The following is a 26,150-nucleotide window of genomic DNA, read 5'->3' as shown; positions in this document are numbered from 1 at the left end:
ACATTTTTAGAATCACCAAACTAAATCGAATAGTTAAGAGTCCTACTTTCCTTCAAAAAAAAAAAAAAAAAAAAGAGTCTTACTTGTGTGACACGTTTTTAAAATCATCAAATTAAATCGAATAGTTGAAAGATGTAATTGTGTGACACATTTCTAAAATTACGACATAAGTTTAGCGCAAATGGTTAGTGTGAAGTGCTATTCCTACTCTTAAAAAAAGAGCCATATAAATGACATAAACCATAAACACACTATCAACAACAAAACCATGCACTCACCTCACAAGACTGAGCTAAACTCAGAACAACCCATGGATACACAAATGTCAGAACCCTCATCGGAGCCACCGTCACAACCACCTTCACAACCACCGTCAGAACCACCACAACTCCAAAACGACAACATAACAATCTCCCCTGAAAACCAACCTCAAAACTCCTCTGATTCATCCTCCCAACAACAGCAACAACAACAAGAACAAGATCCAAACCCTAACCCTACCCTACCACGAAAACGACGTCGTCGGAAGAAATTCTTCACAGAATTAACCGCAACAACTTCCCTCTCCAAAACCCGCAAAAACGACGTCGCTAAAGACTGTGACGACGAAGCCCTAATTGCAATTTCAGTAGGGTTTCCTGTAGATTCTTTAACGGAGGAAGAAATTGAAGCGAATGTGGTGAAAACAATTGGTGGGTCGGAGCAATCGAATTACATTATTGTTAGGAATCATATTCTTGCACGTTGGCGATCGGATGTGAATGTTTGGTTGACTTATGATAAGGCGGTGAAGTCGATTCGATCCGAACATAAGGGTTTGGTTGATGTTGCTTATAGGTTTTTGATTGAGCATGGTTATATTAATTTCGGTGTTTCACCGGAGATTAAAGCGAAGAAAAATAGTTCTTTTGATGGAATTGAGAGAGGGAGTGTGATTGTTATTGGTGCCGGGTTGGCGGGGTTGGTTGCCGCGCGACAATTAGTGTTTTTAGGGTTTAAAGTTTGTATTTTGGAAGGTAGGGATCGACCGGGTGGGAGGGTTAAGACGAAGAGGATGTTTGATGGTGGTGGTGGTGGGGATGGGGATGGTCTTGTGGCTGCGGCGGATTTGGGTGGTAGTGTTCTTACCGGTGTTAATGGGAATCCACTTGGTGTTCTTGCTAGACAGTTAGATTTGCCGCTTCACAAGGTTAGGGATATTTGTCCACTTTATATGCCGGATGGAAAATGTGTTGATTCTGAGGTTGATTCTAGGGTTGAGGTTTTGTTTAATAAGTTGTTAGAGAGGGTATGTAAGCTTAGGCAAGCTATGATTGATGAGGTTAAGAGTGTTGATGTTCCTTTAGGGACAGCGTTGGAGGCGTTTCGTAGGGTTTATAAGGTTGCCGAGGATAAAGAAGAGAGGATGTTGTTGAATTGGCATCTTGCTAATTTGGAGTATGCAAATGCTACTCTTATGTCGAATTTGTCTATGGCTTATTGGGATCAGGATGATCCTTATGAGATGGGTGGTGATCATTGTTTCATTCCGGGAGGGAATGAGACGTTCGTGCGTGCTTTGGCTGAGGGTCTTCCAATTTTCTATGGGAGGACTGTGGAGTGTATTAAGTATGGAAGTGATGGTGTGTTGGTGTGTACCGATGGGCAGCAGTTTCGTGCGGACATGGCGCTTTGTACTGTGCCTTTAGGGGTTCTTAAGAAAGAATCGATTAAGTTTGTCCCTGATCTTCCTCAGAGTAAGAAGGATGCAATTCATAGGTTAGGATTTGGGTTGCTGAATAAGGTTGTGATGCTGTTTCCGACTAATTTTTGGGGTGGGAATATCGATACGTTTGGTCATTTGACCGAGGACTTGAGCATGAGGGGTGAGTTTTTTCTGTTCTATAGCTACGCTTCTGTGTCTGGAGGACCGCTTCTCGTGGCTCTTGTTGCCGGAGAAGCTGCTCTTAGATTTGAGATGATGTCGCCGTTGGAGTCTGTCAAAAGGGTGTTGGAAGTTTTGAAGGATATTTTTCATCCGAAGGGGATTGTTGTTCCGGAGCCCGTTCAGGCAGTCTGTACTCGATGGGGGAAAGATGAATTCGCTTATGGATCTTATTCTTATGTTGCTGTTGGATCTTCCGGAGATGATTACGATATACTTTCAGAAAGTATTGGAGATGGGAGGGTGTTCTTTGCTGGAGAGGCAACTAGCAAACAGTACCCTGCAACAATGCATGGAGCATTCATGAGTGGAATGAGAGAAGCTGCAAACATTTTAAGAGTTACAAAGAGGAAGTCTCAAAGTTCAGTGCCATTCAACGCAACAACAAACATTGATGAGGAGAATGACGATTTAGACAACCTATTTGTGAAACCTGACCTGAGTTTTGGGAGCTTCTCTGCATTGTTTAATCCAAACCCGAATGATCTTGATTCTAGTTCAATACTTAGGGTTAAAATTGGAGGAGCTGTATCAAATTCCCCTAGTCTTTATCTTTATGCATTGCTTTCGAAGAAGCAGGTCATTCAGTTGAGTCAGATCGAAGGAGACGAAAATCGGATGAGAATGTTAAATCATGATTTTGGGGTCAGTTTAGTTGGGAAGAAAGGTTTAAGTAGCACTGCTGAATCTCTTATTGCCAACATAAAGTTGTTGAGACCTCAGCTTAATGAAGCAGAAAATGGTCTTGTCCATGGGAAGGATAGTTGTATCATGGAAGAATAGAACCTACTGGCCCCAGTTAACTGTATTTTAATTTTCAACTAAACCTAATTAGTGTATGACATTTTTTTTCTCCTCACTGTTGGCAATTTTTCTTATTGATTATCCATACTTTTTTTGTAATGATATTCTATACTGAACTAATTGATTTGTCACTGCTGTATTATATTGTTTTCTGATTAACATTTGACTGTAGAAATGTTTAGTCCTAACTTTGTTTATTAAAACTTTATCAACAAAAAAAAAAAAAAAAATGAATTACTCCTTGAGAAATTTGTTGAAATCATCTATCAAATGCATTATGAAGGAGTGTATATATTTTCAGAGAATGAAGAGAGAGTAAACGTGCTCTCAATACAAATGTTTCAACTAGATCATTGACTCAAACGTTTTTCAAGTTTATCTTTCGATAAATGTCAGTTATTAAACGTTGTTAATGGTGATGACATGTATGTTAAGTGTGATGATAGCAACCAAATGCGATGATAGATGCAACCAAATTGTCGGTTATTAAATGTCGTTAATGGTGATGACATGTATGTCAAGTGTGATGATAACAACCAAAATTATCCATGACATTGTAGCATTCCCTTCAATTTAGTTCCAGATTATGCGATTCATGTAGTATATTGTTGGCAATCCTAGTCACAGAAAGAAGAATGCATAACATTTGAAATTGTAAAATACAAATGACAATTATGTGCCATAAGTGTTGTGTATTTTCCCTTCTTTTTGCTTACACTTTATCCTCTTGTCTAAGACGTGTGCAAGAAAATCATTGTTTTTTCGTTGTTGACTTTGAAGTAGTGAAAACATACATATATATGATGATGCTTACTATACACCTTTCATTTCATTTTTATAGTTTTAGATATTGTATTCTTCTTCCTTCTAAAATAAGATATTGTTTTCTTCTCTCTATTATTACGACCGTCCACAATGCACGTAATAATGAAAGAGACAAATTTGCTAATACATATTTAAAAAGAGTAATTCTTACGTGAATTCTCACCTAACACGTCATTCTTACATCCGATCAATTAAAACCCAACACTTCATTAAAATAATTAAAAAATTAAATTAAAATCAGTTAGGGGTGGTGGTGAACTGGTGATGATCAATTAAAGAAAGTGGAGAGAGGAGAAACATATATAATAAGGAAAAAAAAATATGATCTTAATTTATTTTTTTAATTATTTTAATGAGGTGTTGGGTTTTAATTAGTTGAGTGTAAGAATGACGTGTTAGGTGAGAGTTCACGTAAGAATTTCTTATTTAAAATGTACACTCAAGGCTGACGAGGGCGGCTCCGACAGCTTCTAGAGAAACCGAATCACATCGGAATGAGAGGGATCATGAGGCCATGTAGGTATGAGACTACATGGTTGAAGGAATGCTTATAAGAATTATTTGGTACTAACTATATCAACAAGATGCATCTTTTTTTTGGTAGCTCATTCCATAAGGAAGACTCGTGTTGGTTTGTATGGTCAGTCGGCAATGCTTAAAGTCATATGGGATGTTACATAAAAAAATAGGCAAACCATCATTTTGGTTGAAAGGCGTTGTCAAATTGGTCAGTGACTCAAACAAAAACCCAATTAAATCTCTCATTCTTCATTCTGTTGGTCATTTTGATTTTTGACGTTAACAAAACCGTTAAATCAATAAAAAATGCTGATGTGGTGCTATAAAAATAATCATCCATATACATATAATCACAATTTTATTATTGGATGATGCAGTCTCATCTTATGTCTCGATGCCAAATTCCTTAGCTTTCATTTGAATATTATTTTGCAAGCAGGATGGGCATGTGGAGTGCTTCATTTTAGTTGTTAATCCTGCAAATAAAAATCTCCAATTGAAATTGAAAAGCTCAGATCTTGTTCTTACAGAGTTTCTTTGGCAATGATTTATGTCTGCCTCTTAGAATTTCTTGGTCAGGCACGGCTTAATGGCTAGATCATCACCATCTACAATGTTTAGTAAAATACATTCACAAGAGGATGATGAAATTGAAAAATGTTTTTACCAAAATTGAGAACGTACTACAAAGTAGCAGTCCATTTTAGTTGCTATTATTACATACACTTAACGAGACATGTCACCACATTAACAAAAGGACGAACTTTAGTATTCCTTCAAAAATAAAAATAAACTTTTGCATTTATATTTAAGCACTTATATTGTATCACTTGCTTCATTTCATTTTGTTCCCAAAGGTAACGCAACATATATCTTTGATTACAATCTTTCAGATCTGTCTGCATGGATATCTCTAGTTGCACAAACAAGGCTTACAAATTCTTTCTTTTAGCTAAAGCAAACTATAAAACAAAATGTTCACAATTGTTAATCATAGAATTAGTGATTGTACGTCAAAAATCATCCCACTTCCGGATAATGTTTTTATAACTACAAAAGGACCTGAGTGGCATAGATATATCAGATAGAAAGAAAGCAAAGCAGGATCTCAACAACGGTATGTAATACAAAGGATTGAGCAAGTTGGCTTGAGGCCAATTACATAAGAAATTGCAAATATTACAAAAAAAATATGACTAAAGACAATATGCAGATTGATCTAGCTGGACATCTTCACTTGATCACTAGATTGTAGCGCTTGAGAGGCGAAAAACCTCACATCAACATCTGGATCCTCACTGAGCTCAACCAGACATGGTTTGATGGTGCTCTCCACAACCTTCATTGTTCAAATGCATTGAATTGTGAGACAGTAAAAAATGTTGCATTCCGATGACCTAATTCTATCAAATAATAATGATTTCAACAAACAAGTCTGGTGACAAGTGCTGCGACAAAGTTTTCCAAGTGAAATCATTATCAAACAACCAACTTAGTATCTAATTAGCTGGTTTTGTTAGGCAAACTAAGTAAGTGAATTGAGGTTTTACCACACTCCTTTTAGAGAAGATTTGAACAAACAACCAACTCAAGTAGCATAAGATGAAGAAAAGTGCTAGCAACACTCACTTTAACATTTCTTATTGACTAAATTCCATGTAGGGCCCACTATTTTATGTGGACACATTCCCAAAATGGTGGGACTTGTTAAAATTTCACCCAACAAGAGTGTGTTCGAAGAGTGTTACTAGCACTCCTCTAAAATGAATTCCGATCCACATGAAGCAAGATCTAAATTTCTGATAAGACTACTTAAATAAGTTCAAAGAAAATTTGAGCAAATGTAAGAAGTGCGTCAAAGATGAAATCTTAAATGGAAGTAACTTACAGATTCATCAACAATTGGAATGAGAGACTGCAATACTTTAGCAACATTGAATTTGATATTGGGTACCCTGCAAGACATACAAACTCGTCAACAATTGGAATAAGAAACTGCAATACTTTAGCAACAATGAATTTGATATTGGGTACCCAACAGACATGCTATCAGCACTGGCTCAAATAAAGACATGCAAAGTGAGGACTATGCAATTTTACCTATCTTTTGCTGCATTAACGACTAGAGGCAGCAGGTTTGTAGTAGTAATTTCTGATCCCAGAACAGGAGCTAACAGAGAAATTGCATGAAGAATCGTCATTCGATACAGATAATGTGGATCATTAACCATGTCCAAAACCTGCAAAGATACTTGCTTAGCTTGATAGTGAACAGCACACCAATCATATGTAACATAAGCATTGGGGAATATTTGGAAATACCTAGTTAGAGAAGTGTCTACTTTAACACAAGAAAATCTTCCGGAAAGATTATTCAAATTGATACATTTTATTTCGTTTTCTTCAAGTTTCAGCACATGCCTTATTTCGTTTTCTTCAAGTTTCAGCCTTAACAACTTTGGCAAATTACGACCCCTTCCCATATTTCATTTCAAGTCATTTCTTTCCATTTACATTCTTTTTCTTTCCTTTTTTCTTTCCAAAATTACCATCCTTTTATAATTATTTTGTTTCTATGCATTAGGTAATAGTCAATTATGAACGTCATACCTAAGAAAAGATTCCAAAGGCTAAATTATTAGAATTATGAAACGCATCAAGAAACCCAAACCCTTCTTGCATTATACAACAACCACAACCAAGCATTATCCCACTAAGTGGGGTCGGCTACATGGATCAAATGACGCCATAGTGTTCTATCATACACCAAATTTGGATCCAACTCATTGACCTCTAAACCCTTCTTGCATTATATGTTGAATTTTTCTTCGATTATTTTTCATGGCAGGGGCAAATAAAAATTGGGAGATCAAGGCCATACAAGTTTAAGAAAACATTTTCAAAGCATTGGTTAGACGATGTTCCATGATATCCCTTTTATTAAGATCTTTTTCAGGTAGTTTAAGCCTTAAGGTGAAATGCCCATGTACAACAACAACCAAGCTTTTTCCCGCTAAGTGGGGTCGGCTACATGGATCAAATTACGACATAATGTTCTATCATAAACCATACTTTGATCCAACTCATTAATCTCCAAACCTTTCCTAATAGTTTCTCTTATAGTTTTTCTAGGTCTTCTCCTACCTTTAGTGATCTCACTACCCTCCATATGATCTACTTTCCTTACTGCAGAATCAACAGGTCTTCTCTCATCATGCAAAACCACCTAAGTCTATTTTCCACCATTTTTTGTACTATAGGTGCTACCCCGACTCTAATAATTTCATTTCTAATCTTATCTCATCTAATCTTAACACATATCCAATGCAACATTCTCATCTCTGCTACACTTATTTTATTCTCATGTTGATAAAATGCCAATGTACATCAAAAAGTAAATAGATATGATAAAAATACCTGGGGAATAATGTGTTGCATTGCCCATTCTGGTCCAAATTCTTCTGCTAAGCGTTTAATATTAGTAGCAGCTGCATCGCGGATTGAGTATACCTACAACCATAACCAATATAGTTGAAGTCAATATGACGTCTTCAATGTAAATAACATCAAAACCGAATAGCAACATACATAGCAATAGAAGTTTTAAAACATTTTTTACAACTAGTAATCGGAGAATTATAATGACTTGTAAGCTTTATATTACGCTATGAAACTTCATTTCACAGCCTAAATAACCAATAAAAATATCGAACTGCATTTTTTTAAAAGGACATAACAAAAATGCATATTAAGCAGTAAAATAACTATGCCATTCAACATTTTATTTCAAATTTGGAATGCTTGTAAACTTACTATATTGAAATCAAAGTTCTACATTTGTTCTAAGTTTATTTTGTTCTTATTTTCCTGCAATATATTGTTCTTGCTCTTTACTTTTCTGTTCTTTATAATTCCATCACTTTATATTCAGTCATTTACTTTTATGCATTTTATTTTTATGTCTTTTAATTTTAATCCTTCATCTACAATGTCGTAGGTGAGTAGACTTGTTTAGTCTTGGGATTGTTGGAATGATCTAATCCTATTCAACCCAAGTCGAGACTCTATTTTATAAAATTCATTTTCTAATCTAATCTTATCATTTTAAAGCTATATATCAAATATCAAACGAAGGACCGAAAGGTGAAGTTTGATATTAGAACAAATGAGATTAGAGAAGATAAGCAAAACATGAGAATAGTTTTGTTAATCTTGAGACAAAATAAGATTTATACTTAAAGGGTCTCAATGATAATCAACCATGAGAATAGGCTTGATTATTATTGAGATACACATGAATTTTGAAAGGAAACATGAAATACAAAAGAATACCCTGTCTTTAGAAGTGAGTTTAACATAAAATAGAGAAATAGATAGGGAATGTTTAGTATTTGTCATTATGATAAGACCACAATCCTAAGGCCTTCATATAATATTTGAATTAAAACCAAGCAATCAGTAAACTTAACAAACTTAATTCAAACAATCATTGAATTAAAAATGAGTGAAAGTCTACTACATATTTTCTTCTTTTCTGCTTCCAATTAGCCAAAGAACCATATTTTAAGCAACACAGAGAAACCAAGCAGACACCACACCACAGTAAACAAAAGATCAGCATGGAGAATCTACGATGGAAAATGGGAATACTTTATATTACAATAATCATAAGTTCATTAAAGCTCCGGGTGTTTGTAGTTTCGGATTGCACGTTCCTAACTTTAGGAGGTATCAGTTTTTTGGGAGTTTTCTGTTCTCTCCTTGGTTGGAGCTGCTGGGCTTTTTGCTTTGTTTTTAGATCTTTGAATTGTTTTTAGCGGGCAGTGTTTGTCCCTCCAAATAGTGCACGTTTGTGTTCTTGTTGAGTGTTATAGCAATTAAAAAATATTAAGTTCATTACAGCTTTAGTATAAAGCAAGTCTCCAAATTAAATAGACTTACAAAATAAGAGTGGAAAGAAGTAGAATTCATTTTTTATTAAAAGTTTAGCTTCGCAAACCTTGTCCTTAAGCCATTGCATGCAAAGAGCTCCAAGCTTATCATCAAAAAAGCCTACACCTAACTGACTTGCTAACAAGGGTATATATTCTATGATTGCAAGTCTAACTCTCCAGTGCCGATCCTCAGCGAGCTCAACAATAGCTGGTAATAGCGACTGAGATAACAGATCAATACCAATAACCTGCAATGAACACATGCATATACATTACCATAGCCTCAATAGAGGGAATGTATGAAGAGTAATAGCGTTTGAGATGTACATTGCCAATCTGAAAGAATTTTCAATTTTACAAACCTGGTTCACTTGATCAAGCTTGCTGATGATATTTAGCCTGACATCAGGAAACTCGTCTTTCAAAAGAGAGAGGAAAATAGGGAGAAGTTGCTCAATTGTCGCATCCTGCAACAACCACAAAAATATATTAAAAGCAAGATCACACATGCATCCTCTCCTTTATTTACGCAGATACGTTTTCAAATGTGTTAATTAATGCCAGTACAACTTATGTGCTTAGATGGAGGTCCATACCTTCCCCAAGACTGGTGCCATTCCCATTATAACTGAAGCCAGTGCAGAGCGAACATGTTGAGATGAATCTGTCGATAATTCCTAAATAAGTAAACTTGATCAGTCATAACAATTTAATAATCTATACAGATCAAAAGTACCAAAAATGTTAACCTGGGAGAATAACAAGTTTTTTACGGTAAATTGGTAATCCATACCTTTACACATGGTAGAATATGCTGAATGGCTAGTTCAGGACTTAATATGCGGGAGAACTTGGTCACTTTCCCAGCAGCAGCAATACGTACTTCAGCCTCATTATCACGCAGCAGCCGAACATATGCAGGTACCAATTCCGTCCTAAATATACATCATCATTATAAACAGTAAATTAGAATCTGAGAAACAAGTACATTTTTAAATCATGCCATTGATCTTGAACAAATTAATACGCAGTTATAACTTTTATAGATTTGATCAAGAAGCATGAGGTTTTTGACTAGCTGAAGAATGTCTAATTATTAATATTATAAACGGATAAGAGAGATTACTTGGTGGAATCAGGACCAACAGCTTCACAGAGCTCATAGAGTTGATTGGCAACCATGTAACGAACACGCCATGACTTATCCTGCACAATAAGTAATTCAAATATGTAATAAAGCATGTAGAACATCATTCTACAACAACACAAGCCATCAAAAACATTTTTGTTTTTCTTATTAAGAACACTTAGATTTCCTAAATCTAAAATGAAAAGAAGATGCTAATATGAATATGAAGACAATGGTGTCATCGTGAGAACCAACTAAAGTGACACTGGAAGAGAATACACTTTCAAACAGACCTACAGCCAAGGTTTAAATTCACTCAATTATTGAATAGCTTCAAATGCAGTAGTCTCACTCATCCCAACTTAAGCATGATTAACATGTGCTTGAGGGTGATTTTACTGAACATGACGAGGAATTTACTGAGTAGTGTATTAAGCAAATGAATGAAGTAATTACTCATTCGAAGTTTTACCCATATTGGTTACAGTTCTCTCTTATTTCACACTCTTAACACGTTTTTTCCTAATCTTAACTGTTCGTCTATGTCCACTTATCACACAATATTCTCTCAGCTATGCAAAATTTAGCTTATGCTCTAGTTGGCACTCTCTGACCCAACATACCATAAAGCATTGTCAGAAGCTATACTAGAAAGATACATCTCAGCACGTAAAAACACAAATCCCATACATATGTTCATGTGAAAGGGTGCCTAAATCTATACTAGCAGAGTCACCGGCATGAAAACTTGAAAGAGATGTAGCTCAAGTGTGGACTTCTTATAATTGTTGAACAAAGATGTTTTATTCGATTTTGGTATATTAAATGTTAGCTAATCAGCAAGTCCTACAGTACAAAATACATATCTTCCCACATAATATTATTATTGCTCAATATACCTGAGAAAAGTTAACTATAACAGGAAGAATATGTGCCACACAATCTTGAGGCTCCAACAATTTTCCAAGAGCTGCACAACCCTCAACAGCAAGAAGACGAACAGAATCTTGATCTACAAGAACAAGAGTCAGAAGGTGATTATTTATATATGAATATACACACACGCATCTGGTGGATTACATAAAAAAACATTGTATTATTCAATAAATGAGCAATGACAAAACAAAAACTATAGTCACAACAAATTGGTTAGTGAAACACACTGATAAATTGGCAATGTCTTCAGTTTCTGATAAGGAAAATAAGTAAACTTCAAGATTATAAGAAACTTAAAACTTTCATCTGAACCACAAATGATGTGTAGCTTTCAAGGCAACACAATCTATAAATCATTGAACAGATAAAATTTATCAGAATGTCAATTTCTTGAATAAGATTATATGCAACAGTAATGTAAATGCACCCTTGAGAATTTCTTTCATTTAGTTACAGTTGCATTCATTTGCCTCACTGGGATTAAATATATGTGCAGTATTTCCCTTATAAAAAAACGATCGATAACAGAGTAAGATCATCAGACAAAGTCTGCACAAATGAAAATGTTGTTGAGGAAACTAAGATCAACAGAGATTAAATATGAACAGTTGAAGCCTATTTGATGCTGATGATTTAGGTACTTTGGTGAAGATGAATTCTTGTATTTTAGGTATTTTGGTGAATAACAATCAAACTCACATTATACGCAACCTGGGTGAAAGTTATCTACGACTCCAAAAATATTTAAATTTTTAATGAGATTCCAATCTTCTTGTTCTCTCTAGGTTCCCTTGTCAATTTTCTGAACTTAAATAGACCTAATTCCCTACCTACATGAAGTGGTCACGTCAAATATTAGAATTTCGTTATCTGAATTGCATAAAGCCCTAGATGAAAAAGACATTTTAGAACATCATTCACAGCCATAGAATATCACCTACCTATGTCAAAATTATTGAACTACAAACATCAAGTAATCATTATGTTTTTCCTACTTTTGTTTAACAGATCTACAAAGTGGTGAAAAAATTACTATATCAACTTCACATACCATCCTGTGTGAGATCATCAAACACAGACATGATGTCAGATTTCAAGTGAGCAGCTTCAACAGTTGCAGCAAATTTTCCCAGGTTGGTAGCAGCAGATCTCCTAACCATAGGCATATCATCTTGGCACAGCTGCCCATATATGGCCCTCAGTTCAGTTTTCAACGCCTCCGGTGCACTAGGGTAGGCAATATGAAACAAGCCACATGAAGAAACCCGGGCTGTGAACCACTCACCAGAAGCCAGCCTCTACATAGTTGATATCACAACAAAAAATAATTTGTAAGTGCAATGAATCACGATCAAATCAGGATTAAACTAATTATTAACACCCATGGTTTTAAATAGTGATGTCAATCACGGATTGCATAAAATAATGGTCTGTTTAAATTCCAGTATGGTATAGTACTATATTGTTGCTATAGCCTCTAGTTGACAATAGTTGGGGCCTGTTTAAAATTGGCTTATTTACTGGCATAAGTTTTGTGAGACTATTTGGGAGAACTTATGAAAATTGCTTATGAGATTGTTCATAAGCCGTTTTCAGCTTATTTTCATATGTTCTCCAAGATAGCTTATGGAAGATACTTTTAACTTATGCTGAAAAAAATTAACTTTATTTTATCTTTGCAATATAAATAACATATCCATAAGCGCTTATGCTATAAGCTGCAAACAAGTCATTTATCCAAACAAGGACTAGGTAATAAATAGAGTGTTGTGGAACAATGAGAATTTGTTCAAATTTAACTACGCTGTAGCCTCTATTTTACAACACTAGTTTTAAATTAGTCTGCAACTACAATCATTGCTTCAATCAATGTAGAACGTTGTTGACTTCCCAATAACCGAATCGGGACCATGAGGGTGGCTGCAAGAGGAAATTTGATTCCCTGTGGTCAAGGGGAGCACACATTCGAGACATAGGCGACCATCTGACATTGATCCAACAGTCCAAAAAATGCAAATTTTATTTTTTATTATATAACTAAAATACCAACGCCAATTCTTGATCAAACTACTGATGTCCCGAATGTGTGTAATCCGACTGCAGGGAAGTTGAATCCCTACAAAAGTTACATTTGTCTACAATTTTCTATTTTCTATAGCATTATGGATCGATCCAATCTAACCTAATAGCAACTGTAACTTAAAACCTAAATTTTCCATTTTCTATAGCATCATGGATCAATCTTAACTAACCTAATAGCAATTGCAACTTAAAACTTAGAGAACAGTGACAAAACATAATACAATAAAAAATAAAATGCAACAAAATTGATTTTGAATTAATTGATCCTGTAAAATTGATTTTAGCTAATAGAAATTGAAGGTTAAGTACATTATATTTGGATAAACTCATGTGAAACTAAGTTGAATAATAAATCCAATGCTAAAAATCAAATCTAGAGAAACTACAGATTCTAGCTTCAAGTCAGAATCAATTCTACATACAAAATAAATTCTACTCGACTACAACCAAACATGTCAAAATCAATTCTAGACCTCTATAATGAATTTTGCTTACTCCAAAAGTGAAACCAAACATACGCTATGGCCAAATGGATATACAACTTAATTTGCAGCTTATACATACCCACTTATCATGATAAGCACTTATGAGTTATTTCTACAACAAAAGATTAAAATTCATTTGTTATTGTATAAGATATAAGTTGTTTTCATAAGCTATCTTGGAGAGCTTATGAAAATAAGCTTTGTAGCACTGACACCTCTGATCAAAGGCATGTCCAGTGTCCGACATGTACTAGTTTCCAACACTGACACATGTGATCACATTCAATTTATTCATTCTTTCAAATTATCACTAGTATCAATGTGTCAATGTCATTGTCATGTCTGAGTGTCAGTGTTGCATAGAAAATAAGTTGCTTTCAAACGGTCTCACAAATGCTTATGAAAGCATATAAACTCAAATGTGTCAATCCAAACAGACACTAGGTAAAATCGACACATGTGATTGCATTCGGTTAATTCATTTTCTAAAAGTATCAGCGGTGTCAACGTGTCCGTATCAGTGTTGTGTATTGTGTCAGTGTTTGTCTGGTGTCTGGTGCCGGTAGATAAACTCAAATATGTCAATCCAAACAGACGCCGAATAACACTAATAAAATACAATACACTAAAAATGTAATAATGCAATTCTACTATATACTACCTTAACCAAAGGAATGAAATGCTCAACCAAATCTTGCTCCCTCATCTGAGCACCAATTCTACAAAGCGACTCAACCGACTTATCCCTAACACAAGTCTCCTCAACAGTGCAAAGAGTCTCCAACGGCGGAAGCAAAACACTAGCATGTTCAACACCACCAACATACGGCACAAAAACTCCTAATTCCTCCGCCGTCGCAAGAAGCACTTCATCATCATCGTCGTTATTCTCGCTCAGAAATGGAATCAACTCCTTTCTTGTTCTTTCTTCGCCGAGAGCGCGTGCGATTGTTGAAAGACGACGGATCGAGTTTAAGCGGAGTTGAATGTCTTCGTTCTTTAGTTCGTCGATTAGAACCGCGATTGGATATAGAGGTTGATCTACCATCGCCATTTCGATCTGAATCTAACGGATTCGAACAGAATTTAACGGAATCTACGATTTTCGATTGGTGAAAAATTTAAAGAAAAAATTGAAAATTCTTGGAATCTGCAATGCGATGCTTGATCTGTAATTATGAAGAAAAATAGCGTGATTAGAATGAATTTAAAGAACAATTATTTAAAAAATGGAAAAATTGGAAAAGGAAGAGGAAGAGGATGAAGGAGTGATGATGAACCTGAAGGAGATTGAAGAGTGGAGAGGAATTTGGATTGGATTGGATCTGATGTGTTTGGAAATGGAGAGAAAATTTTGGTGTTGTTAGAATTTTCTCGAGAAAATCACCATTTTCTTGAAGGTGTAAAAGTTGGTTTGATTTGTTATTTGGGTGGAGATTTTTTTAATTGGGTTTTTTGGATCTGGAATGAGTGGATCCGACCCGGAAGAAGATTTTTTCACTTAAATAATTTTTGTAAAATTATTGTTTTAAATCCGGTCACTTATTTAATTAGTTCAGTTAGAGTTAGTAAAGACAATGCATTAAAATATGTAAAGTTCGGAATTCGAATCCCATACATCACCAAAAAAATTATCTTGATTGATTAATTTTAAGGGACTTGCATGTTAAGGAATTAAAAAGTATAAATGTAATATTAAAAAAAAATTGGATTTTTAAGTATTTTATTTATAATTTAACTTTTTTAAGTGTTGAATACACCCCTTTCAAAATATTATTTCTATATTTAGTTCTTTAAGTTTTTAGAGTATTTCTTAGTACTTGCCTATTTTTAAACATGAAACTAATACGAGAAAAGAAAAATAGTTTACAATCAACTATAGATTGAGAGAATTTTCATTCAAAGTTATTGGGTTACATCATTATCATGCTCTGCCGAATAATGTAAGATAGAAAATTGTGATTGGATATTTCAAATTAGTAAGTGTATTTTTTTTCTTAATACTTTCAATTTTTTTTTCATTCAAAGTTATTGGGTTATATCATTATAATGCACTCCCAAATCATGCTCTCCCAAATTATTTTTACAAAAGCGGAGTGATGTGGCAAAATGATGCAACTTTATTATGTGAGTGTAAAATTGTTTTACTCCAACATTTAGATCTTTCCTTGATACATGTTACAAAGTGTAAGTGTATATGTCAATCCTTAGATTTGAAACAATTAAACAACCTAGTCCAACCAGATGTTACAAGTTCTTGTTGTTCAAGAGGGTCCTTAAACTTCGCTTTCTCACCTAATTCTTCAAAAGAATCAACAAGGTTTTGTAGCCTAGCCACAAATTCAATCAGAAGTGATGAGAATGTTGCCAAAGTTAACGAACTAGCACTTTCATAGGTTTTTGATTCTTCCACTTTTGTTGTTGGATCTTCTTGAAATGAAAGATGTGCAGACAAAGTTCCTGGTTTCCTAAACATGTTTTCGTCGGTAACAACATTAGCAGGTTTAATGATGTTGTCGGGTGTAACAAGATTTTCTTCCCAACTTTTTGGAACTCTAACTGATCTTAAATCAAGCACAGCTTCACTTAGTGACTTGTACTCCAAGAAATGTCTTTCTTCATCCATTTGTAAGAGGTCTTGAGAAACATTCTCGTTTCTTGGCCTGTTACCGATTTCCCACAGCTCGGCATTTACAAGAATGAAAGATTTTTTGTCGATCTTTTGTTGTAATTCTTCTACTGCTTCATGTACTTCAAAAAGAATGTCTTCTTCGCCTAGTTTCTCCATCTTTTTAACTTTGTTACCGAGTTCACGTAGAACTTTAGTCGCTTCAGAACTTACCTTCTTAAGCTCTTTGCGGAAAACTTGTCTCTTCTCCGCTGGAGCCTATTTCACAAAAAGGAGGTTTAGTAGGTTGAAAAAGAACAAATTTAAATGCTAATCAAGTGGTGCAGAGGAGTGTTGTCAAATAGCAGATATATCAGCGCTATAGCGTAGAGGAATTTAATCAAAGCGCTATTGTTGTTGCACCATACATGAGTTAGTACCAAGCGTTGTCAAATAGTGACTGCGGCATAGTAGAATTTGAACAAACACCTATTTTCTGCGATCTGTGATTGATAACATTGTGCAGAGGGCGCCACCTAGCAGTATTCTAGTTACTTATTATGATTAAGAAACCATAACATCACACACATGTAGAAGCAACAATTAGCATATATGGACATAATTAAGCTAACTTATACCACAATGATATAATTGAGAGTCTTCTTACAAACTACTATCATAATCCTATACAGGAAACCATTAAGACTAAGACTCATGCAACATCTCTAGTTAGGAACAATAAGAATATTCTTGAATTTGATATGAAGGGGTAGAGGATAACAGAAAGAGGAAACTTGAGAGTTCAACAATGACAAAATAGTTTATAATACAAATTTGTACTTTACAATCAGTGGGAACTGGGAAGTTTTTCCTATAAAGCAAAATGGTTAAGTTTTGTGGTTCATATCAGTTTAGATGAAACATCTCTTACATTCCAAGAATCAAACGCAACAATTGAACAAATAGTCATTTCTGGAAACATGTATCAACTATGTAGCGCCGACGCTTCATATTAAAGCTGTGTCTGGTATTCGACACATGTATGTGTCAGACACCGACACAAAAAAACTGAAGTAAAGGCTAATATCAAACAGAAAAAGTTGCTACATAGAAAAAGTTGCTAGATAAGTACCTGTATTTCAGAAAGTATACATCCATGCATAGCCATCACCATAAATGCACAATGCCTGAGTGCTCCACTTACTTTAACATAATTTTTCCATGGATATCTAAACATTTTGTAACGACCATGAGGTGGCTCCCAAATAGCAAAACTCATCTTCCCAATCAACAACACACAAACGCAACGATAAGTCAGAAAGATGAACAATTTTTTCTTCATAAAATAGACTGAGAACTTAAGTAGAAAAAGGTAATACCAATGCATCTTCTGTGCTTGTAGATTCAACAGCTGATCTGTAACCGCTGTAAACCACATCATCAGAAGCTTGATACGTAAGAATTTTCGATGGCACCCTATCGTATTCGACACAGTTAAGGTAGTTATTTACAACACCTGAAAAGAAACTTAAAAGTTATTCAACAGAAGAAATAAGGTTATGAAGCAGCAAAACTAAATGTTAGAGTAGATGTTTATTACAAATTAAGCTTCTGTTTGGATAAACAACTTAATTAAGTGCTTATGGTATATATGCATAAGCTCTTTCTAGAACAAAAAATAAAATAAAGTCAAAATGTTTCATATAAATTATAAGAGCTGTTTTCATAAGCTATCCTGGTGAGCTTGTGGCAATAAGCTGAAAATAGTTAATGGCCATGTCATAAGTCGTTTTCATAAGCTCGCCTAACCAATCTCACAAGTGTTTATGCCAGTATCCAAACGGGCCTTAAATGTTGTAAATTTTAATAAGCAAGAAAAGTATATTGGGTTCAACCTTCTAATGATGTTGCTACGCCTGTGAAATTTTTCGCGACAAGATAATGTAGATCTTCACCGGCCCATATTGGATATATGCACACATTTACGCCAACAGATACAGCAGCACCAAGAGCAATGAGCAAAAATCTGTTTGTTGCTGTATGAAGAAAGTCTCCGGTTCGATATCCAGATACAATAACGTAACAATAGGTGATCAAGAACACACGGAATCCATATTCATAAGCCTTCATTGTTGGATATAGTTTTGCATATGTGGCACAAAATCCTACAAATCACATAGCATACTATCAGAAAAACAAGGTATAAGCTAAGGAAAAAGGAGATTAGATGAAAGTGATTAAAAAATCAGACCTACAATGAAGATGCTAATCATGATTACAATTTCTTCCCACTGTCCAGGTCCAGCCAATTTTGATAGCATTCCCAATGCTAAAGCAAGTCCTCCAGCTGATAAAGTCCCTAATCCTCTGTTTAGACCTTTGCTAAGAGTTGCTCCTGCACAAATATATTGTGACTAATTATTGTTCATAAGTGAAAAGTTTATACTTATGCTTGTCTTGTTGACCCAATGGAAAGCTCGATGATAGGTTTTTAGGTTTTGGACCTAACTCAACCTAATAAAATAAAACTAGTATGTAATGTGTGAACTTCTAACGCTTTATATTGAAGCGTTGTATAAATTTTATAAGATCTATTCAAGCCATATGTCGGACTTGTCATATCGTGGCTCAACAACAGATCTAGCATATATTATAATACCATTTCAAGTTTAAGGTCAAACTAAAGTCTACAAAATCGATTTGTAAATTGAGGACTGTCTAAGCTTTACAATCGACTTGTAAGGTGAGGATTGTCTAAGCTATACGAGTTCTACTTAAGTCATATCCATAGTCAACGCAGGACATGGATTTTTATTTATAAAGTGTACTTAAGTCAACTGTATTTCAATTTAATAACAGAGAGTTTATGAACATTATACAATTGACTTGAATAAGCAAAACAGTGACTTTGGAACATGCAGCAGAAATGTTTATAACATGTGGTTTCATTATCACAAATTGAATACTATTAAATTTAAATACTGCTAAATTATCTTCGGTGTGCCATAGTATCAAACCTAGGTCACCAAGGTAGAAGAGAAAATTTTCAACCAAGTGGTTCTAGGATAACCAGCGAAATTCTGCTAAATTTAACAACATTTACATAGGTATGAACAATTCTATATCCCATGACCATGGTCAAATTTTGTAATCAAATTTCTTCAGAAAATTTGCTAATTAACACTCCTTTATTTATTTATTTATTTATTTATTTATCTACTGAAGTGCTAATTAACACTCCTTTACTTATTTATTTATTTACTAGAGTGCTAATTAACACTCCTTTATTTACTTTATTTATTCATAAAATTACAAGTTTCAAATTTGCTTTTATACAATCACATGTTTTAATGATATCATATCATCACCATCATTCTTACAATTGGATAAAAAAAAAACATCATTCTCAATGATTTTGATTGTAAAATGATCATTATTATAACCACAAAGTTTCTCCTTCCCAATTTTTATATAAAAAAATTGCCACTTGTAATTTTGAAAACTAAAAAATAATCGCTGATAGAAAAAAACAAAAACAACTTTGACAAATAACTCGTCAGTTTGACTTAGACCATTGTTTGGTACTCTATATCTTGTGTCAGTTAGTTTGTTTGGTACTCTATATTTTGAAAACTGTCTATCTAGTGTTGTCATAAAATTACTAAAAATAGAAACAAATTTCGGTTCATGGATATATTTTCTAATTTCAACAACTTTACTACAGTAAAATTGACTCACAAATTATTTTAAAATCAAAGATTCAAAATTACACACGACTTTATATAAATAAAACAACTAAACAAAAAATGATTGTGAATGTTTCTCTATTTGGTATGGAGTAGTGATCCTCTAGTCGATGCATCAAATTTAAATTATTAATCTAATACATCAACTTTGTTGAATTTTTTTTTTTTTTGTCAAATTCCGCCCCTACCTATATTATATAATGTCCCTACGAAGCAGCAACACAAACACGGTTACATGTATATCGAACAAGACACTACAATGTCGTTGGTTGAAATAATTTGACCGGTGTAATAATATGATAAAATGACATAATTGAATGTAATCATTATAATCGACAGTGTCAGACGAGAACACATAGACATTCGATCAGAAGTATCGGTGCTAAAGTGAAGTAGTAAAAGATTAGTATTATTTACCTATACTGAACTCAAAGACGACAACAACAGTAAGAATAGCCCAAACAGAGTACTTCCCAACATCCGGAAACGGTTGTTTAAGAAAAATCAACAACGAAATCAAAATCAAAGCTAAACCCATCTTAGCTGAAAACACAAACTTCCTTGGATCAGACACACCCATCTCCCATGCTCTACCCGCCACACGCTTTGATTTCTTCCAAAACTCTACGATCCCATCTGAGAATCCTCGAAACGAACACCACCGTCGTCGTTGAATGTAGTCATCATCATCGTCGGATTCCGGTAAAGGGATGCCGATTTGTGAATACCCACCGCCACCGCCACCTTTCATTGACATGAGTTTTTCCTTTTTTTCAAGGAAACTGTGACGGAAGGAACCCAGTTTGGGTACCCTGTGAGAAGATTGCATCATGGTGATGAGTTTTTTGAGGAATCTGGGGAAGTTTTTTGAGGTTGGAGATGAAAAATGATAGAGGGGTTTGTTTGAAGATCGTGGGGGGTGTAAGAATGAAGAAGTGCTTTTGTGTTTGAGTTGAAAGTGGGGAGTGGAAAGAAAGTTGATCTATCTAGTTGCTTGGTCAGTTGGTAACGCGGTGCCTCGTTTAGTCGTGCTCACCATTATTGGCGACTAATAATAAGATGAACCCAATCAACTTTGTCGTAGTTTAAAATGTTGATTTTATGATTAATTTTTTGAATTTGATTCATAAATCAACTAAGTTGAATTTGATATGAAATTAAATGAGTTAAATTTGATTTATAAATTTGACTGTATGGTTTATTTTTTATTTTACTTTTTACAAAAATAAACGATATTTATTCATTTAAATTGATAGAGTACATCGATATAATAAAAATTCGCTAGAAAAAAGATATAAATATGTGAAGAAACTCACAGCATCCATGTTAATAGCATAAAACGGCAAAGTACTAAAGTCTACATGATTATATTTAAGTCTCTGAAATACTCATGTTTTCGAATCTGCAACGTTGACGGTTCCAAAGTCATTCATTTGATCTGCACTAGATCGAATCTGATCTGACAATCTGAATTGAGCAAATACTTGAGCGAAACAAGAAAGACAAACAATGTCGCACTAAGACGACGAAATCACGAAAGAAAAAACGAAATAGATGTGAAAATCACTTATTTCAATAAAACGAAAAGATTTTGAATCAAATTGATCCTAAATCACCCCTCTTTAGTGGATAAAGGAGAAAAAACTATGGTTTTTGTGATGACTCACAAGCGAGAATGGGAAGAGAGCTATTCAAAAGATATATTAAATCTCACCTTGTTTTTCTTTTTTCCTGAGTTGATTCAATTATATATGATTTATTTATTTATTTATTTTTTGAATATTTTGCAATTTTTGTGTTCGTTACAATTGGTAATAGTCACTTCAGACTGACATGACAAAATTAGTTAAATATTTTAACATCAGGGACTGTTTTGACTAACGAAATGAACAATCAAAAATTATTTTAAAATTTTGATACATTAAATGGCTATTTACACATACAGTGACCAAAATGATTATTACTCCTTTATTTTAATATAATATTTATGTTGTTAATGAAAAATTAATTCAAAAGTGTAAAAAAGAAAGAAAAAAAACTTTTGAATTGTTTAATTCCAGCTTAATCAAGTTGTTTGTAAATTTGAAACGATTCAAGTTTAAGATAAAAAAAAAAAAGCTTTTATTAAACGCGAGTCGAGTTTTGAGAGTGAGATAAATCAATTGATATCGAGTTAAGTTGAGGTGAGTTTGACTCACACATTTCCTTTTCTTTTTTAAATAGTTTAGCTCAGTTGGTAGGGATATTGCATATTTATATGTAGGGGCCGGGATTCGAACCCTGGACACCTCACTTCTCCACAATTAAATTGTGTGAGCTCTAGCCACTAGACTACTTGACCAAAAAAAAAATTATCATTTAAAGATGAATAAATAGAATGTCCAAAATTTGAACCCCGACATATGCATATAATACATAATGTCCCTACGACTCACTCATTTATAACTATATTAAAGAGAAATTTTTATTTTTGTTGCTTATTTATATATGGGCTACAAAGATTTTTTTTTTTAACAAGATTACTAGAGGATTTGATTTGCCTTTTGTGTAATTATTTTAGCACCCGAGTGCATATGCATATATTTTGTCATTCTATTGTTGCATGAAATCTTATTTGAGGTGTATGTAGTTGGGTTGGGTTTAAGGTTGGGAATAGGTCAGACCAGGTCAGGCTTTGATAGACTTGAGCCTGACCTACGAAAAAATTTGCAGGTCTGAGCCTGGCCTATGGCCTTTCATAGGCCTATTTTTTTGGTCTTGTCTGGCCTATTTAAAAGCCTAACCTGGCCTGAAAGCCTATTTACAGGCCTACTTACTATTAAAGTCACTAAACATTCCATTTTATATACTTTTAAATAGGTTTAATAGGCCTCAAAGCCTATTTCAGTGTAAGACTTGTCTATCACTACTATTAGGCCTTAAAAGCTTATTTCACTCTAAAGCTTTAAAGCATATTTAAAAAGTCCACTATGAAGCCTAACATATATAAACAGGCCGGCCTATTAGGCTTCATAAGCTTTTTTGATAGCTTAAGTCTGACCTATTTACTTAAATAGACTTTTTAAAAAGCCTAAACTTAGCCTTTTTAATAAACAGGTTAGGTCAGGCCAGACTTAAACAGATCAGGCCATAGGCCCCTATAGACCGGTCTGGTCTATTCCCAACCCTAGTTGGGTTCTACTTCCACCTAAAATAGGGTTGTAGTTCTTTTCTTTTTTTGACCAGTAGTTCATCACTTGTAAAGTCCCTATTCCGTATCAATACCTAACTTTGTTGGTGACTGGTGAGTGTTTGTCCATTTTAGAGTTCGTGGGAAATTGGTGGTCGAAATTGTATATATTGATCAAAATAATTTTTCAATTATACGAAAAGATAATTACATTTTTAATATCGTATAATGTTATTTAAAATACTTCATTTGTGAATACATTCTTAATATTGTAAAATTACTCACACAAGATAGTTTTTCATATCAATGATAATATTGATAAATAATTATTTATATTTAATATTCATTTTGGTTTAATATATGACATGTGTCGAACATTTTTTACTAAATAATATCTCAATAGATTCAATAAATTGGGTAGATGGACATATCTCTTTATTGAGTTAAGGGATTAAAAGAGTTAAAGATTCATTGATCGAATCATATCAAAAAAAGGAATATTAACATAACAATTAACATACTTTTTTTTTTTTTGGTCAAGTAGTCTAGTGGCTAGAGCTCACACAATTTAATTGTGGAGAAGTGGAGTGTCCGGGGTTCGAACCCCGGCTCCTGCATATAATATGCAATATCCCTACCAACTGAGTTAAGCTCACGGGGATAACATACTTTTTTTTTATTGAAGGAATAACAATTAACATCCTAACATTTACTATTTAATATATATATTCAACAAAATTAAATTTTGTGCAATTTTTTTATTTTATTAGTTTGATATTTTTATTCAATCAACTTACAGTCAACACCCTCTAAAGCCACAAAGAGTGTGTAGAGTTGTCAAAAGGCCAACTCAACCAGTTCGAGCATGACGAGCTTGGTTACATAACTGGCTCTGATGGGAGAGGACTTGTTTGCTATTAGATACAGATTTTTCAGGTGTATATCACTACGAAAATGAAACAACCTCTTGTCATTAAGGTGACATAATAAATATAAATTTACTTAGTTGTTCACTACGTTTATATGACGTACTTCTAAGATTCATAAACGAAATTGAAGCCTTTTGATGATAATTTAGGAATACTCATTCTTTTATATTTCAATTACTTCTTAAAGAGTGAGACCCGACTCTAACAACCTTACGTAGGCATACATACCCTTTTAGATTTAAGAGGGACGTAAAACCTTAGTGTGATCAGCAAGTGCAACTTGATAGTTAGAGGGACGTAAAATTCCCACGAACTCATCACTTATGTGCAATCAAATTAAACTTACAAACTTCCTCAAGTTTACTCATTTTTTTCATAAGTTTAACTGGTTGCCTAGTTCAGTTACATCTCTCTCTCTCTCTCTCTCTCTCTCTCTCTTCTCTCTCTCTCTCTCTCTCTCTCTCTCTCTCTCTCAATTTGACTAGAAATATTTCACATATTTTCAGTTTTCTTTTGTTTGTTGTTGTGATTTCGTCGTCTAGCACGACTTTATTTATTTTGATTTTTCGTATTTGGGCGGTGTGTTTTTTATTTATCGTCTTAAAGCGGTGTTTATTTGCTTCGAGTTTAAAGATTAGTTTTGATCAAGTGCAAATTCAATCAATGAATTTTGCTTCATCAACTGGTATTTCTTTTCTTACATTTTTTTATTCATATGTATTAATATATGTTTAGACATCATGAGTAGCTACCCCTCCGAATTAATTTTCTTTCTCTATAAGTGAATTTCACATATTTTCAGTTTTCTTTTGTTTGTTGTTGTGATTTCGTCGTCTAGCACGACTTTATTTATTTTGATTTTTCGTCTTTGGGCGGTGTGTTTTTAATTTCTCGTCTTAAAGCGGTGTTTATTTGCTTCGAGTTTAAAGATTAGTTTTGATCAAGTGCAAATTCAATCAATGAATTTTGCTTCATCAACTGGTATTTCTTTTCTTACATTTTTTTATTCATATGTATTAATATATGTTTAGACATCATGAGTAGCTACCCCTCCGAATTAATTTTCTTTCTCTATAAGTGAATTTCACATATTTTCAGTTTTCTTTTGTTTGTTGTTGTGATTTCGTCGTCTAGCACGATTTTATTTATTTTGATTTTTCGTCTTTGGGCGGTGTGTTTTTTATTTCTCGTCTTAAAGCGGTGTTTATTTGCTTCGAGTTTAAAGATTAGTTTTGATCAAGTGCAAATTCAATCAATGAATTTTGCTTCATCAACTGGTATTTCTTTTCTTACATTTTTTTATTCATATGTATTAATATATGTTTAGACATCATGAGTAGCTACCCCTCCGAATTATTTTTCTTTCTCTATAAGTGAATTTCACATATTTTCAGTTTTCTTTTGTTTGTTGTTGTGATTTCGTCGTCTAGCACGACTTTATTAATTTTGATTTTTCATCTTTGGGCGGTGTGTTTTTTATTTCTCGTCTTAAAACGATGTTTATTTGCTTCGAGTTTAAAGATTAGTTTTGATCAAGTGCAAATTCAATCAATGAATTTTGCTTCATCAACTGGTATTTCTTTTCTTACATTTTTTTATTCATATGTATTAATATATGTTTAGACATCATGAGTAGCTAAACCTCTCTAGATCAGGTCATGAAAGAGGAACTTTCTTTGATTATTGAATCACGTAACTTGATAATTGTGTACTTATTTTGACATACTTAAACCTTCAATTGTTACGTGTTCACCTAAGACACTAGGGAATAGTGATCATTGAAGATAATGAGAAACCATGACCTTCGCCTAACTAACTTGATCAAAAGTCTTAAAATCTAGCAATCAGTCGACAGTATAGTCATAGTTTGCAGTTACATTAATATTTCAGGAAAGAGAATCTAACACGACGTAATTACTTTTCTCTTTCTTTCTTAAGGAAATTATCAATCAGTTTGCCATGTGCAACCCCCCTTAGTTTAGTTGAAATAATGTAATCTATGTTGATACAAACTTTATAAATTTTACTACTTGATGACGATATAATACACTTGTTATTTT

General features: G+C 33.9%; 3 protein-coding genes across 3 annotated transcripts; 1 reads left to right on the top strand and 2 right to left on the bottom strand.

Moving 5' to 3' along the window:
* The first annotated feature begins 240 nt into the window (after window positions 1-240).
* On the top strand, window positions 241-2,887 carry LOC25496860 (lysine-specific histone demethylase 1 homolog 1). Its single transcript, XM_013597569.3, has one exon. The coding sequence runs from the start codon at window positions 269-271 to the stop codon at window positions 2,705-2,707; it is 2,439 nt and encodes an 812-aa protein (XP_013453023.1). The 5' UTR covers window positions 241-268; the 3' UTR covers window positions 2,708-2,887.
* Window positions 2,888-4,966: 2,079 nt separating this feature from the next.
* On the bottom strand, window positions 4,967-15,076 carry LOC25496859 (protein phosphatase PP2A regulatory subunit A). The gene is made up of 13 exons (XM_013597568.3): window positions 14,919-15,076; window positions 14,300-14,807; window positions 12,123-12,369; window positions 11,035-11,147; window positions 10,133-10,212; window positions 9,800-9,941; window positions 9,603-9,683; window positions 9,369-9,473; window positions 9,072-9,254; window positions 7,490-7,582; window positions 6,173-6,312; window positions 5,961-6,027; window positions 4,967-5,411 (listed from the first exon to the last, which is right to left on the bottom strand). Exons 2-13 carry the CDS (start codon window positions 14,690-14,692, stop codon window positions 5,292-5,294), a joined length of 1,764 nt encoding a protein of 587 aa, XP_013453022.1. The 5' UTR covers window positions 14,693-14,807; window positions 14,919-15,076; the 3' UTR covers window positions 4,967-5,291.
* Window positions 15,077-15,735: 659 nt separating this feature from the next.
* LOC25496858 (aluminum-activated malate transporter 9) lies at window positions 15,736-21,053 on the bottom strand. Its single transcript, XM_013597567.3, has 6 exons — window positions 20,410-21,053; window positions 18,498-18,641; window positions 18,142-18,411; window positions 17,626-17,762; window positions 17,379-17,525; window positions 15,736-16,525 (listed from the first exon to the last, which is right to left on the bottom strand). The coding sequence occupies exons 1-6, from the start codon at window positions 20,822-20,824 to the stop codon at window positions 15,839-15,841; spliced, it is 1,800 nt and encodes a 599-aa protein (XP_013453021.1). The 5' UTR covers window positions 20,825-21,053; the 3' UTR covers window positions 15,736-15,838.
* Between the last annotated feature and the right edge of the window lie 5,097 nt (window positions 21,054-26,150).

The sequence above is a fragment of the Medicago truncatula genome, chromosome 6, assembly GCF_003473485.1.
Source record: "Medicago truncatula cultivar Jemalong A17 chromosome 6, MtrunA17r5.0-ANR, whole genome shotgun sequence".
NCBI classification, from domain to species: Eukaryota; Viridiplantae; Streptophyta; class Magnoliopsida; order Fabales; family Fabaceae; genus Medicago; species Medicago truncatula.
Note: the sequence above shows the minus strand (reverse complement) of the source record. Positions and strands in the feature narration are given on the sequence as shown.